This window comes from Tenrec ecaudatus, chromosome 1, assembly GCF_050624435.1.
Source record: "Tenrec ecaudatus isolate mTenEca1 chromosome 1, mTenEca1.hap1, whole genome shotgun sequence".
NCBI lineage: Eukaryota > Metazoa > Chordata > Mammalia > Afrosoricida > Tenrecidae > Tenrec > Tenrec ecaudatus.
Window position 1 is genome coordinate 24,244,766 of NC_134530.1, and position 15,532 is coordinate 24,260,297.

Below are 15,532 nucleotides of genomic sequence, written 5' to 3' on the forward strand. Positions count from 1 at the left end.
GTGCGGTCCACCCAGCATTGGTGGTGGTTCCGCATTGGTTTAACGATGGCGGCTCGCAAACCCGCAGGGGCAGCAGGGACAGCAGGGGCAGTTCTACCCTGTTCTGTATGGTCGCTGGGTTAGATGGCGGTGAGTTTTCAGAAAGACACGCTCACGCCTCCACGCTGAACTCCCAGCCCCACTGGGGACCCATCTTCCTGGGGTCAAGGAGCACAGCTGACCACCAGGGACCAAGCTGCAGCTCTGAGTCAAGACCAAGGCTGAGTCTAAAGTCCCAGTACCCCCCTTTTGTTGGGGAAGCAAATTTATGGGGGGCACCTGCCTGGAGGCCCATTCAGCAACTAGAACTCCATCTCAGGGAACTTTAGGGAGCAAGTAAGCAGAGCCCGGCTCAAACAGGGAACTCTCCCACAGAGCAGCGCTCGGGTCAGGGAAGGACTGTCCCCCCTGGTCCACATCCAAAAGGCCACCAAAGACTCCTTCTGGAGCAAGCACTTAGTGAGGGCAGGGCCACCTGGGACAGGGGCACAGGCGTGGCTGGTGGCCACCAAGAGAACTCCTGCTTTAGCCACTCCGATGGGAGAGCGGAGTGCCCTGCGGTCCCCAAGCACCTGGACACGCTCCATGCTTCTGCCCAGGCCTGTGGGGCCTCCCCCACACAATCTGGTCACCATGGTGCCCATCAGGTAATGAGAGAGGGTATCCCACCTGCCGGCCTCCAGTTTCCCCAGTGGGCAAGTGGTGCAGAGACATGCAAAGTATCCCTGGTGTTGGCACCAGGGCCCAGCATGGTGTCCCCTTCCTGTCCCGAACTGGGGGCCACACATCTGGGGGGACTCAAGCACTCTTGGTGCCATCTCAGGAAGGTACCGACAGGCAGCCAGGTGGACGGGTGGTGGCTAGTATACCGCTCTGGCCTGGGAATTGGGGCGGGGGGGGGGGGCAGGATGGCAGAGAAACCATGCACCTGATGTCCTCTCTGGGTGGATAACCAGGCCTGCTCCATTCAGCAGCCCACCAGCAGTGAAAACCCACCCATCTACCTGAGCGCAAACAGCCCCAGGGCCTTTGCACAAGCTGTATGTCTAGTGCCTGGGGCACTCTCATGCCCCCTCCTGAGTCTGGCTGTTTGTGTGGGTGCAGACCTTGTTCAAGAGTGAACCCTATCATACCGCCCCCCACCTCTGGACACAGGGGGCTGTCCAGTTCCCAAGCCCCCATTTGCCCCAACCCCATTGTGCTAACTCCCAACGAGGGGCTGGGGGTATAGGCATTTGATTCAGAAGACCTGGGGTTTCGAGAGGGCATGTGTCAGCCAGGGGTCTGGGCTGTCGAACCAGTGTTCCCGGCCTCTCCTAGACCGCTGAAGGATCCTCTGGGCTTGAGCCCCGGGCCCTAGGTGCAAATGCTCCATGCCTCGGTTTCTCTGCCCTATTAGCTGCAGTGAGGTTTGTGATGACTGGGAGCAGGGGTCATTTGCAAGGTGGGTGGGTGGGTTGGGGTGCTGGCACTGCCCTCACCACCTCCCTTCCCATAGCGCAGCACTGGACCCCCTTCCGAGCTCTGCCTCAGACACACCCCCATCAAAATGGCCAGAAGGTCCAATGGGGAAGCTCAGTTTATTGAGAGATCGGGTGCTGGGACCAGGCATTCCAGAAGAGGGAGATGGGGGAGGGCAAATGGTCCCCTCAGTCCCTTGGTGCAGACGCAGCCTTCGGGGCATCAGGTGGGGCATCAGGCCAGCCTCAGGCACTGGGGGCATACTGCAGGACTAGCCGGTCAAAGTCGTTCTCCTTCAAAGGCAGATGCAGAGAGAGGGCTAAGGAAGTACCTGGGCCAGCCAGGCCTGGGGACGGGAGGGGACGGGCTTTGGGCTGAGCACTCACCTTGGCCTGGTACTCCCTGATGAAAGGATGGGATCTGTGCGAGTCCTTCAGCTGGGACAGGTAGCGGTTTGTCACCTGCAAAGGCAGAGGGAAGGCCAGGTTGACAGCTCCATCACCTTACCCCCCTTGTCCTGGGGGCTCCTCACTCTACCCCAGAATGGGCAGGCCCCCACTGTGCCCCCAGGGCAGGGACCAAGCAGAGGGGTGGATGAGTGCATCAGCCAGGCCTGGGCTTTGGGTAGGGGGACACGGTAGGAAAGGGACTCAGGATTAGAGCGTGGCTTCTGGCTTCCCTCCACTGTCCAGCTTTGTCCAGCTGTCTACCCCAGACCCCCAGAACAGGACAATCATAATTCCTCCACTGACCAGGCCTCCCTGAGGCTGCTGGGAAACGAGGGAAGACAGGAGAGGGGCGGCTTCTGCTCCCACCCGTCCACCATCCTGTGCCCAGCCCCGGGGGGTCTTGGGGGGGTGTGGGAGACCCTGTACCTCAGGGGGCTTGCCCAGGTGCTGGGACAGAACGATGAGGTTGATCAGCGTCTCTGGGTGACCGCTGTCCTGCAGATCAAGGGTGGGCAGGGGTCAGGGGGGGGCCGATGTCACGCCACCCACGGTGGGTATGGATGGAAGTCTCAGTGGTGGATGGGCCAGGGACCAGAGCCAGAGTACAGCCCTCTGTAGACCCCAGCCTCTGGCTGGTCCTGCCCCGACTGAGCCGGCCTCCTGTCCACAGATAGGGCGGGGGGCACAGCTCCAGGGCTCCTGCTTCAAAGGTCATTCGGGAAACGGGTCTGGCAGCCAGGAGGTAGGGGCGGACTCGTCAGCCAGACTGGTCTCTGGTCCCCTGCCCCAGCACCGAGACCCCGCCCCACCTAGTCCCAAGGGGCCTCAGCAGGAAGCTGCCAAAACATGACCTAACAGCTGCAGGCTGACCGCACCCACGGGGCCCCAGAAGGGTAGGGCCTAGGGCAGCGCACAGGCCGCACGGGGCAGCTATAGAGTGTCTCCTTGACAGGGCAGGCTCCCGAAGAGCCATGACAGGGGTGCGGACATGGCTGTGACCCAGGAGACAGTGAGGCAGCGCCAGGAGCACGTCACTGGCAAGTTTTCCCAAGGTCACCTGGAGCTGTCACAGAAGTGTAAGTGGACACAGACTCCGCCTCAGAGCCTGTGGAGACACAGGACCCCCAGAGGGGGTACGGACGCCCCAGGGGATGAGGTCGCTGCAGCACCCACCCTGGGACAGCTGCAGGTCCCACTTGACAAAGCCCTCCCGGAGACGACACAGCCTGTGTGGAGGTGGCGGGAGTAAAGGCCCGGCCCCATGACCCAGAGTGAGCTGGGTGTCTCGAAAGGGTGAGAATGGTGTCAGCTCGTCACAGGAGGGGTGGCCTGCCTCACTCCCCTCTCCACAAGGGACAGCTGCAGGTCCCCTGACAGGCAGGCCCTTTCTATAGCAGCTACAGGGCAGTAAGGAGGGGGCCAGTGTGCAGCCAGAACAAGGGGTGTCAGGGCCAGGCATCTTCCCACTGGGCTCAAGTCTCCAAGGCCCAAGCAACTGGGGCTCTGCTTTGTAGGCAGCTCAGGGCCCCCACAGAGCCCTGCGAGCCCTCCGCATAGGCAGCCGGCTGCCCAGTGCAGAACCCCACTGAGGCACAGGTGCCTGCACCCAGTGGTCAGGCCCCAGCCACCGCACGCCTGCCCCCATGGCTAACAGTCAGCACCAGGCACCTTGTCCAGCGCCTCCTGCAGCGCCCCCTCGGCGTCCCCCCAGCGGCCCTGGGCCATGTGGCAGGCGGCCTGGCCGTTCAGCAGCAGCAGGGTGGACGAGCATTTGTCAGCCAGCTCCTGGAAGGCATAGTAGGCGTCCTGCAGCTTGTCGCCACCCTGCGGGCACAGGGACACCCATCAGTCCCTGTCCCGTGCACAGTATGTGAGTGGGGGGGGGAGCTCTGCTCTCACCCGCCCCCTCAGAAAGCCATGCCGAGGGGCCCCCAGAGAGGCAGACCATGCCGGGCCTCACCACGGCCAGGTTGACCCAGGCGGTGGCCAGCTGGGTGAGGGTGGCATCCTCGTCCTGGTCCTGCATCTTCTTCAGTTCCTTCCTGGGAAGCGGGTTTGACAAGGGCCTCTTTCTAGTCCTGTGCCCCACCGTGCCTACCCTGTCCTGACTGGGACACCTCCCCAGGCTCCACCACACCCGCCAGGGCCTGCTGCCACGCACAGACCCCACTTGCCGGCCCAGGTCACATCCATGGCCCCAGAAGCAGGCCTTGGGTCTCATCTAGAAAACAGCCCTCAGCCAGTACTGTCTGGAGGCTGGTTGTAGCTCCGCCCGGCAGGGGGAAACTGAGGCATGGACCATATACCAGCTTTGTCTCAGGCCAAGGCCCAGAGGAAGGCCAGACAGGGAGGCCTCACCTTGACCCAGAGGAAATGGGCCCACGGGGGCTCTGGGCCTGGCCACTGCCTAGGACCCCAAACCCCACTCCACCGTCCATGGGGACAGGAAGGCTTACCGGGCGAGGTCCAGGCGGTCCAGTTTCAACAGGATCTGCACCACCATGGCCGAGCTGGGGGTGCACAGCAGTCAGTCAGCAGCCCTCACCCCACTATCACAAGCTCCACCCCCTGTCCAGCAGCATTGGGGACTGGGGACCAGCTACATCAGACGGAGGCCTTGCCCTCGGTCCGCAAGGCAGGCCGAGGCCACACTGTGGAGCAGTGTGACACAAGGCCCCGCAGTCCTGGGTCCTGGGCTAAGGCCATCTTGTCTTGTGGGGAAGGGGCCCTGGACAAAACACGTCATGGGCCCAGAGGGAGGGATCGCCCCGTCTGGTGCCCCACCCTGCGCACTACCACGGGGTTTGGGGCCACGGGAGCGCACCACTCGAGGCTGTCGCCCTGGTGCAGCGTCCGCAGTGCGGCGTCCGGGTTCCCGTCGTGCAGGTACACGGAGGCGGCCATCAGCAGGAACGTCGTGTTGGCCACATCCACGTTGCGGCTCATCTCCCGGTCCAGGTGTGCCACTACCACGTCCCTGCAAGGCAGTGCTCAGCCCGGGGGTGGGGGCGGCGAGGGGTCCTAGGGCTGACCCAAGCGGGAACCCCATGCAGGCAAGAGCCTCTCAGATTCCAAGCCCCTGGTGGCAGGAGGTGAAGCTGAGCAGTCGGGGGTGGGTGCCCTGCTCCTGGGAGCCAGGCCGGAGAGGGCATGGGGGGCCCAGCCCTCTGGTTTCCTCCCTTCCCCGCCCACGCGTCTCACCTCTGATCCTCGCTGGAGAGGTACTCCGCAAGCATGCGCACAGCCTGCAGCTCCGGGGCTGATGTGGGCTTGATCTCATCCAGCACCACGCCGTACTTCCTCTGCAGGGGACACGCACTCAGCACGCACGCCCCACGGAGCCCAAGGGGAACGTCCTCTGTCCCCAGCGGAGGGCTATGCCTCCTCTAAGACCCTCTCACTGTCTTGGCTCCCCTGTCGTGGGTGGCAGGGCCCGGTCCCCTAGGGATGAGGTGAATATGCTTTAAAAGGTTCTGCTGACACCCAGACTGGTGTTCCTGTCATTCTGAGGGGGGGGGGGGAGGCAGGAGCCGGAAGCCCATTTCCCACAGGCTACGTTCTAAGTGGCTTGAGGTTTTTATGGCCACAGACACAGACGGTTTCCTAGAAGTACGTGTACAGACACGTGTACCCACCCCCCAGACCAACACCCAGGCACTGTCCCTAAGAAGCCGGAGGAATTAAAAGGGGGGGGATCCACATACCCAGCCCAGGGCAGGACCCTCAAGGTGGGGAGGTCATCAGTCTGGGGCTGGCCCCCAGTCTGAGGGGGTCACCCCAGGTCAGAGTGTGGGTCCCGACAGAGCCACGGGGGCCACCACCATGTTAGGGCTCATCTGGTCCAATCACGAGTCCCTGTGAGGTGGCATGGTGTGGCATGCACCCCCAAGGTGTGAGTGAGATAGGGAAGGGGGCTGGCAGACATGGGTCACAAGGACACCAGGCACAGGCTCTGGGAGTCCTGACTGGGCACCAGTGACAAAAAGCTCACCTGCGCAAGGTATGCCCGGTACAGGAAGACATCTCGCTCCACATCCCTCTCCGGACTGGATGGCTGTGAGGACAGACCTAGGTTAGGCAAACTGTCCTCATGCCAGCCACCAGGGCCCTGGTGCCAGCTCTCTGTAGGATGACCTCGCACCACCCAATCTCATGACCCAGGAAAAGGCTGCCCCCACCCCAACAGGTGGAGAACAGGACTCAAGGGGCTCCATGCTCGCAGCACCAAAGTCAGGCTGCAGCCCTACACGGTTCCTCTAATGCTGAGCCTGCATCCCGCACTGAGTCTGCATCCCTGAGCAGAGCCCCGCTCAGGCAGATGGGTCGGAGTTTCAAGTGTGTTGATGCAGATGGGAGCTACGGGATCCCACGGCCCACCCTGAGGCAGTCACCAAAGACAAGACTCAGTGCGCCAGGGTCTGCAGAAGCGGAAGATGCAGCTAGAAATTGCTCGTGGAGGACAGGGGTGGAGGAAGTGGGGGCTTCTCGTGGGCTGGGGCCGGGTAGGGGGGAGAAGAGGAACCTTTTTCTAACGAGCACCCGATGTGGGTGGAACCAACTTGTCTGGTGAATCTGTCAAGTGTCCCTTTTGAAGTGTCATGCTAACAAGAGGGAGACCGGCCTGCTGAGATGTCCCCAAGTCTGTGAGCCACCCTGTCCTGCAGAGGCCAGTTCGGCTTGGCCTCCTTAGCCAAATTGGGGACCACACAGCTCAGTGCAGCCGCGGCCCAGAGCTCAGGGCTGGGGAGTGGTGATCGCAAGGGCCCATGCCGTGGAAGACAGCTCTGTGGGGCCAGAAGAGTTGGGACCCCAGCTGTATGCAGGGCAGGGGCCTGGATACCCCACGGTCACCAGGCTGTCACCCTGAAGCTATGGACTCCACAGGACAGTGCACAGGGAAGAGAGGGTCTCCTGTCTGGACTGAACCAGGACTGCTCCGACCCAGACCCCAGACCACCACGCGGCCGTCTCTTTGTCACTGGTTCCAGCCGCAGCTTTCTCCATGTTAGGCTCCGAAGGCCAGGTCTGGGGCGGCAACTGTGACATGGCACATAGCCCTCGGGGGTGGGGGACGGCTGTCTAGGGCTCTCCGTGTCAAGACCAGACTGGAGGTAGATGCCAAGAAGACAGAGGGGTGGATCACAGCATCAACGCCCCCAACTGTGGCTCCATGGATGGACAGGTGTGTCAGGAAGGGCAGAGCCTGCTGGTGTGCACTTGGGAGAGGCCGGTCCTGCAGAAGCAGGAACAGGCTCATTCTGAACGAGTGCTTAGGTGCTTTTAGGCGCCCTCTTCTGGGTACAGCCTGCTCTGCACTGTTGATGGGGTCCTCTGTTGGGACACGGGAGAGCCCACTGACCACCGTCCACCATGGAGCTGAAGGGCTTGACGAGGACAGGACCACGCCCCACTACGCTTCCCAGCATGCCCAGCTGTGGAAACAGCCCATTCCACAGAGTCATCGCATAATGCAGCAAGTGGAAGCTTAGTGAGACTCATGTACAGAGGAGGCAGTTGACACCCATCACCCAACACCACTACCTGGAGGCTCTGGGCCCCTGTGTGGCACACCCTGTACACTCTCACCGTCCCCTGTCTCACCCTACCGGCAGCCCGGCCCCCCATGCTCACCCCACCCCAGTCCCAGCACCTTTCTACTTCCCACCCTCTGGGTTCCCAAATGCTGCCCGGATCTTTCTAAGATTGGAACTTTCTCCAGGGTCAAGCTAGGTTGGGAAGGCGCAGTCAGAAAGGGCAGGGCGGGCAAGACCTCTCCTGAAGGGCGCAGGACCACAGGTGGCACCCAGAACACGCTGTCATTACGCACGGGAAGCCTTCTTGTTTATGGGCTTTGGACAAGATGCTGTGGAGGAGGGCAAGGCCGCTGCCGTGTTCATTCTGCTTTAAAGGCTCAACCTCGAAACGACAGCAAAGTCCACACTCGTGCCCAAAAGGCCCTGCGACCCACCTCTCGCCACCTGCCTCGCTGGCTGGCTGAGTCCTGCCACCCTGCACTCCAGACACCCTAACACTGGAACGGCCAAGCAATGTATCCGTCTGGGTGGCTTGGGTGCTGTCACGGTCCTGGATGCCTAGTTCCCAGGATTCCAAACACCAGCAGGGAACAACGGATTTGAACACCGACAGAGAAGGCAGCCCAGGGCTGTCTTGTGCTACAAGATTCAGAGCCGACCGCCCAGCAGCGAACAATAAGAAACAGCCAAGCTCATCCGTCATCCCATCCCTTCCTGAGGCGCTTTATCTGCCAACTGTCTCTTCTGCTGGGCTGAGGTCTCCAGGAGAGCTGGGAGTTTCGTTCCGAGTCCACAAGAACACATTCCCTGGCCCTTTCCGACCTTCAATGACTGCTTTAATGAATGAACGAAGGAACGCGTGAGCTTTAGCAGGAACGGCGAAGCTAGTAGGCAAGACATAATTGGGGGAAGCGACTCAGGACGGAGCGCGCATCTGCAAAATACAGTTAAAACTCCAGGCCCTCGCCGAGTGTGCGGAACAAACCAGACGTCTTATGGCCATTACTATTAAAGTAGAACACGCATCTCTCACGCGAATGCATTCGGGGGTGCGGATCTAAGAGCTCCAGGGACACGGTTTCAGCTTTTCGTGTAAAAATAAGATCTGTTAATTCAGCGCTAAAGAGTCTGGCGGGAACTCGCCGAGAGAAGGGGCATTCAGAAATTGAGCGCCGCTACCCGGAAGCGGCCGCCGCCTCCATTCCAAAGGTCCCCCCGCGCCGGCGCGGCCGCACCTTCACTCGCTGAGCCTCGTTGATGCACTGCTGGTAGCTGCCGATGTAGAAGGCGTTCTTCACGTCGAACAGCTCGTCCACGTCCCCGGAGCCAGTGGCCGGGCCGGGGGCTGGAGGCGCCATGTTGCTGTCGTCCCACCGGCAGCTCTTTCCGGAGGGACACGTAGGCCAGAAGCAGGGGCACGCCGGGAAATGGAGTTTATTCTTGCCGAGTGACCGGAAGAAGGCCGAAAGGAAAGCTCCCTTACGGGGACAAGGGGCGGGGCAGAAAGGGGGCGTGTCTCGCAGTGCATCCTGGGAGTCGTAGTTTAATCCAGTCTGCTAGCCAATAGGATTAAAGGGAGGCCCAAATAGCGCCGTCTTCACGCCGCGGGGAAGGTGGGACCACACAGGAGGCAGGACCAATGAACGGAAAGGTTCCGAAACGTCATCGGCCCGCGCCGGAAGCACGGCTCCCACACGCCCTGTGGCTGCCGGCGACGATGGCTGGTTTTGCGGAGCTCGGGCTGTCTTCGTGGCTCGTGGAACAATGTCGGCAGCTGGGTTTGAAGCAGCCTACGCCCGTCCAGCTCGGCTGCATTCCTGCCATCTTGGAGGGTGAGTGTGCCGGCCGCTTTCCCAGGAGGCGGTCCCGCTTCCCCTTCTCGCAGCCTTAGCCCGTGCCGCTCCCGCGAGGTGACGGGCAGCCCTGGACTCCCCAGGGGAGCGCAGGTCCCGAGGCCGACAGGGCGATGCTGGCTGTGTGGCTGAGTAGCTGTGAGTTGGCAGACACATGACTTAAGGGAGGGGCGATGCATGGAGAAACGATGGTATCGTGGAAAATCACCTGGTATGACTCTCGCTTTCCATTTTATAAACGAGGAGTTTAAAGCTGTCAAAATTAGTAAGAAATCCAGTGCTCAGTGACCCTGTGTCTGCTCCTCTCGCCGCTTTTCTGACTCAACCCCATTTTGCCGTTAGAAATGTCAAGAGGTGTCAGCACCCGCCCGCCTCCAGAGCTGGCTTTTATTTGGTAACCAGCTAAAGGGTACTTACTGACCGGTGTTTGATCTGGGGGACATCGTGGAGACCAAATAGATCCAAGGCCTGCTCTGACAAATTGAGGGATTAAAGGGGGCGGGGGAGAAAGAAAGGATAATAAATTCAGGATGTGGGTTGGGAAAGGGAGTCCGCAGGTGTTGGTTAGCAGTGTGGTGGTCTCCACTGGATGTGGCTTCCACTCCCGTCTTGGGGAAAGCCTCAAGACTCGGTGTCTCACTCTGTTAAGTGAGGACACAACAGCCCCTCACTTGCCATGTTCTCACCAGTGTGGCCTTTATGCAAATGCGCAGGCCAGGAGCTGCTCATTAAGGTTCAGGCGGTGGCATTGGCTGACTCGTGGGCATCAGAGTAGAGCAGGGCTCCAGGGATGGTCAGTGGATGCTTTTTCAGATGTAGATCGCCAGGTGTCTTCTGGGGTGCCTCAGGGTGCCTTTGGTTAGCAGGTGAACATGTTCATCTTCGGCGTCACCCAGGGACTTCCATTCAGTGCGAGCTATTTGTACCTGATGGGTCCATTTGTCAGCCCCTGGAGGTGTGGATGCTGGTCTGTCTTCCGCTAGGTCGGGACTGCCTGGGCTGTGCCAAAACCGGCAGTGGCAAGACAGCAGCATTCGTCCTGCCCATCCTGCAGAAGCTGTCTGAGGACCCCTACGGCATCTTTTGCCTGGTCCTGACACCCACCAGGTAGGACCCCCTGAGTCTCAGTTAACCAGCATGCTTTTTTGGGACTGTACCTGTACCATGTGTGACATGGGGACAGACGCCACGGCTGCCTGTTCAGAATGCTGCAGAAGGACTGACCAGGTGTGTGTGGGGAGTGCTCAGTGGAGGCCTAGGTCAGGGCGAGCGCCGGCCGGGCGGGGCTGGACCCAGTCTCAGAGCCCCGGGAGAGCCCAAGGCCTTGGCAGACAAGTATAACCATCAGTGAACTGAGAGGTAAGTCCCGTGATAGGCCTGACCTCATGGGGTGTCTTAAGTTTAACTGGAGAGAGAAGACAAGGAAGGCTTCAGAGAAGGGTGTCTTGATAGATGACAAGAGCGGACCAAAGGACAAGTATGGGGAGCGGCATCCTGGAGCAGGGAGCTGCCAGCCATGAAAGCAGGAAGGAACAGAGTTGGTTCCGACAGCATGTGGGCAGAAGGAAGGATGGGAACCTGGGTAGAGTGGGGCCCAGGATGGGCTTGCTGGGCTGTGGAGACAGAGAGGAGGGAGCCTGGGGACTGACCAGCCCTGTTCAGATCTCTGGTTTGGGTGACCAGGTGGCAAGGCCATTGCTGAGAAAAGGACATGGCTGTGACTGGCAGGAGGGTCCATAGGATGTGGAGGGACTCCATACATTCAGCTCAGGTCACAGGGAGACCTAGGTGGGAGACCAGGGGCTCTGGGGGGGCCCCTGTGGTAGCAGATAAGACCCCTCCTGAAGTGGCCCACCCTCTCCCAACCACAGGGAACTGGCCTACCAGATTGCCGAGCAGTTCCGGGTCCTGGGAAAGCCTCTGGGCTTGAAAGACTGCATCATCGTCGGCGGCATGGGTATGACGAGGCCGGGGAGACTCTGGGGTGTAGGCCCCTGCAGTTCCTCCTCCACCCGGATTCACACCTAACGCCCCCCCCCCCCACCAGACATGGTGGCTCAGGCGCTGGAGCTCTCTCGGAAGCCACACGTGGTCATCGCCACGCCAGGACGCCTGGCCGACCACCTCCGCAGTTCCAACACCTTCAGCATCAAGAAGATCCGCTTCCTGGTGAGTCAGCCCCACCCCCTGGGACCTGGGGGCAGCTAAGACCCTGTAGAACATGGGGCAGCTCCAGGCGGGGGCTAGGGAGGCAGCACCTCAGGCAGGAAGGGAGGCTGGGAAGATGAGTGTGAGTGCGGCAGGTAGGCCTGGCCAGGCCTCACCAGCCTCTGCGTAGGTACTGGATGAGGCAGACCGGCTGCTGGAACAAGGATGCACGGACTTCACTGCAGACCTGGAGGCCATCCTGGGGGCGGTGCCGGCGCGCAGGCAGACCCTGCTGTTCAGCGCCACACTGACTGACACGCTACGCGAGTTGCAGGGCCTGGCCACCAACCAGCCGTTCTTTTGGGAGGCTCAGGCTCCGTGAGTGCCAGCTGGTGGGGTGGGGGCGTGGCCGTTCCCCTCAAAGGACATGAGACCAATGCTGGTGCCCCCATATCCCCAGGGTTCGCACAGTGGAACAGCTGGACCAGCGCTACCTGCTGGTCCCCGAGAAGGTGAAGGATGCCTATCTGGTGCACCTGATCCAGGGCTTCCAGGATGAGCATGAGGATTGGTCCATCATCATCTTCACCAATACCTGCAAGTGAGTGTGCATGACCTCCAGGATGACCCCTGTGGCTTGCCCCACCGGAGCAATTGCCTGCCCCTGCAGGCTCTGGGGGCTTCGCTGAGGTCACTGCCCGAGGAATCCACCCAGCTGCTGACCAAGAGGTGGGAGTTCTGAGGTCACTTGAAGGTGACTTGAAAGCCTATTGATCTGCTTCTGAAAGATCCAAAAACCCAGCGAGTCGACACTGACTCAAAGCGTCTTGATAGGACAAGGCAGCACCGCCCTGATGGGTCTCTGAGACTAAAGCCTGGTCTTTGTCCCAAGGAGCCACTGGGGGCCTCCAACAGCTGAGCCCGCAGTGAGCAGCCCTGCCTGAAATCCCTTTGCCACTGAGGCTCCTTCTAAAAAGTCAGACACTGGAAACCCAGCGGGCCCTGGCTCCAGTCTGACTCCGGGCCTTGCCCAAGTCACGTGGACTTGGCAGCAGCTGTTCCGTTTTGGTTTGTTGCCCTGGCTCCTGTGGCCATCAGCCATCTGGGAAACCCTGCAGCCGGTTGGGGACCACTTGGGCCACTACTGCTGCCTTGCTCAGCCCCCAAGGCCTGTCTCCAGTGTGACCGAGACCTTGTGGACGTTGGCCCCACACTCAGGGGTATACTGTCCTCATGTCATAGGAGGAGCACCCTCCTATCACACCTTTAATTAGGTGCTGACCTGGGGGTAGGGGAAATTGTCAGGAATCTTAAGGTTATTTCTGAGCCAAACAGGAGGGCAGAGGTCAGATGAGCCGTGTCATACTGGGTAACTCTCCACGTGGCTGTAGCCCTCTTAAGATGCTGCTTCCAAGGTGGAAGTATCAGTTCCTCAGAACTGAGAAGTCTGGGTATAAATCAGCTGTCAGGCATGGCGAGATCCAGCAACCTGTAGGGCATTCCCATAGAAGATTCTCTCTCTGCCCTGCCTTCCTGACCCATAACCCCAGCAGAATTTACATCCCAGTCAGCAGTGGTCCCAGGATGGCTCCGACCTATCTGAGATCTGGGGGGCAGGGTCAGCAAAGATGCTTCCTCGGTGGGTAGGTCTGTGGGGATGGATAGGAAAGGCTGACTGGAACCTTCCTCTCCACCAGGACCTGCCAGATCCTGTGCATGATGCTGCGCAAGTTCAACTTCCCCACAGTGGCGCTGCACTCGATGATGAAACAGGTGTGATGCCGGGCTGGGGCGCTCTTCCACCTCCCAGTCTGGGTCTCCTGCCATCTGCTGCACCTTGGTCCTAGCGCCTGCCTTCTCGTGATCCCCATGTGGGCAGACCATCCTGCCCCTGCTCGGTCCTCACCCAGATTTGCCCACGTGTCACTCAGGAGCTCCCTGACTTGCTCTCCCTGCCCTTCTGCAGAAAGAACGCTTTGCTGCTCTAGCCAAGTTCAAGTCCAGTATCTACCGGATCCTGATCGCAACGGACGTGGCATCTCGGTGAGTGGTCTGTGGGCTGGCTCCGCCCCTCCCCAGGGAGCCCCCTGCCCAAGCCCTGGCCTCCAGCTCCCCACTGAGTACTGAGCTGCCCTGTCTTTCCCTGCAGGGGCCTGGACATCCCCACCGTGCAGGTGGTCATCAACCACAACACCCCGGGGTTGCCCAAGATCTACATCCATCGAGTGGGCCGCACTGCCCGGGCAGGTAAGACCCCGGCCCCATCTTACCCCCGTCACCTTACCCCCACCCATTACCCATCATGGCTGTGAGTGGATTTCTGTGCCCCAGCCCGTAGGGTACTGCCACACAGGTCCCCAAATGCCACTACAATGCCATTGAGGTCCCCCACCCCATGTTCATCTGTCTGCTATTCAGCCCCATGGGGAGGATGTCCACTGGTGAGATCCCCTCACCCCAAAGCCTCAACCAGGTCTGAGTCTGGGGGTGGTGAAGGGCAGAGCCCCTGGGGCTATTTCAAGAGTCACGCAGTTGAACCCCATAAAACCACTCTTCAGCTGTCAGTACCAACGGTGGGGGATAGGGGACTACCACCACTGAGTGGGTATAGACTCTGAGCATGGGGGTCCAGATGAGGCTCCGGGGCCAAGAAGGCACATTGGGTGGTCACTGGGCTGCCTGCAGAGCCCCACCCAGAGGCCCAGCCGGCGGGGACCCCTGACTCTAGACTTGGGCCCTGGCCCTCTGCTGCCCACGTTTCAGTCCAGGCACATAGCAGGTGACCGACTGCGGTGCCTCCACAGGGCGGCAGGGCATGGCCATCACACTGGTGACCCAGTACGACATCCATCTGGTCCACGCCATCGAGGAGCAGATCAGTGAGTTACGGTTGGCGGCGGGCCGGTAGCTGGGCCTCTGTGACCCCGGTCTTCCTCACCCATCCTCCGCCTGACGGCCCCCGGAGGCCTCACCACTTGGGGAGCTCACTCCCACTGCCTCCCCACCCCCCCCCCCCAGAGAAGAAGTTGGACGAGTTCTCGGTGGAGGAGGCGGAGGTGCTGCAGATCCTCACGCAGGTCAACGTGGTGCGGCGGGAATGTGAGATTGTGAGTTGGGGTGGACTTGGGGTGGGGGTGGGGAGCTGCTCCCTGGAAGTGGGCCCTCCTGGAAGTGGGCCCTGTGACCATCCTGCCCCCCCACCCCCCCATAGAAATTGGAGGCGACAAATTTTGATGAGAAAAAGGAAATCAACAAGCGGAAACAGCTGATCCTGGAGGGGAAGGTGAGACTGGCTGGAAGGCAGGGCCGGGGCTCCTGGGCAGGTACCCCACTCACCACCATTTCTGGCCCCCACTTGCAGGACCCCGACCTGGAGGCCAAGCGTAAGGCTGAGCTGGCCAAGATCAAGCAGAAGAACAGGCGCTTCAAGGAGAAGGTGGAGCAGACATTGCATCGGCAGAAGGCTGGCCGGGGGCCAAAGGGGCGCCCTCCCAGAGCCCAGCCAGGGCCACACACTGCCCCGCATACCCAGGGCCCGGCCTGAGGCCACCGAGGCTCCTGCCCGCTCAGGGCCCACTGGGACTCTATCCTTGAGCCAAGGCTCTGAGGGGCTTATTGAGGCAGCCAGACCTGTTTCTCTGGCACAGCTACTCCCAAGTCTGCCCGGCAGCCCATGCCTCTGTCCTTCGGCCCCTGGCTAGGCCACAGCTCTCAGATCGGAGCAGGCTCCCCTCTGGTCTTGGATTCTCCCTATCTCCTTGGGGGGTCATGGGGGAGGTCACCTCATTTCAATGGGGAGGGCGCCCGTGAGCCTCCAGAGTAATGTGTCACATGGAGGAGGTGCTCAATAAATGTGCCTTTTGCCATCCTGGGTTGGACTCTGCGTCTGAGCACAGGGAGGAGAGAGTGGTCACCTGCACATCTCAAGATCCCAGAATGTCCCCACTATCACTGTTTTCTGTCTGTTTACCTGCCCCAGCTCGGCAGACAGACTGTCCTGCTGCCAGATCTAGCCAGTGACGCCCCCCTTTCCTCCACCCCTTGGGTG

The 15,532-nt window shown here is 60.8% G+C and overlaps 2 protein-coding genes across 2 annotated transcripts; one reads left to right on the forward strand and one right to left on the reverse strand.

The window, feature by feature from the left end:
• Positions 1–1,600: 1,600 nt before the first annotated feature.
• COPE (coat protein complex I subunit epsilon) lies at positions 1,601–8,898 on the reverse strand. The gene is made up of 10 exons (XM_075549119.1): positions 8,719–8,898; positions 5,941–6,003; positions 5,151–5,251; positions 4,774–4,926; positions 4,406–4,459; positions 3,910–3,991; positions 3,618–3,773; positions 2,376–2,444; positions 1,887–1,961; positions 1,601–1,793 (listed from the first exon to the last, which is right to left on the reverse strand). Exons 1-10 carry the CDS (start codon positions 8,839–8,841, stop codon positions 1,746–1,748), a joined length of 924 nt encoding a protein of 307 aa, XP_075405234.1. The 5' UTR covers positions 8,842–8,898; the 3' UTR covers positions 1,601–1,745.
• Positions 8,899–9,162: 264 nt separating this feature from the next.
• On the forward strand, positions 9,163–15,355 carry DDX49 (DEAD-box helicase 49). The gene is made up of 13 exons (XM_075549106.1): positions 9,163–9,315; positions 10,320–10,443; positions 11,208–11,293; positions 11,384–11,505; positions 11,675–11,862; positions 11,945–12,085; positions 13,182–13,257; positions 13,451–13,527; positions 13,634–13,731; positions 14,289–14,363; positions 14,503–14,591; positions 14,696–14,767; positions 14,846–15,355. The coding sequence occupies exons 1-13, from the start codon at positions 9,201–9,203 to the stop codon at positions 15,026–15,028; spliced, it is 1,446 nt and encodes a 481-aa protein (XP_075405221.1). The 5' UTR covers positions 9,163–9,200; the 3' UTR covers positions 15,029–15,355.
• The last annotated feature ends 177 nt before the right edge of the window (positions 15,356–15,532 follow it).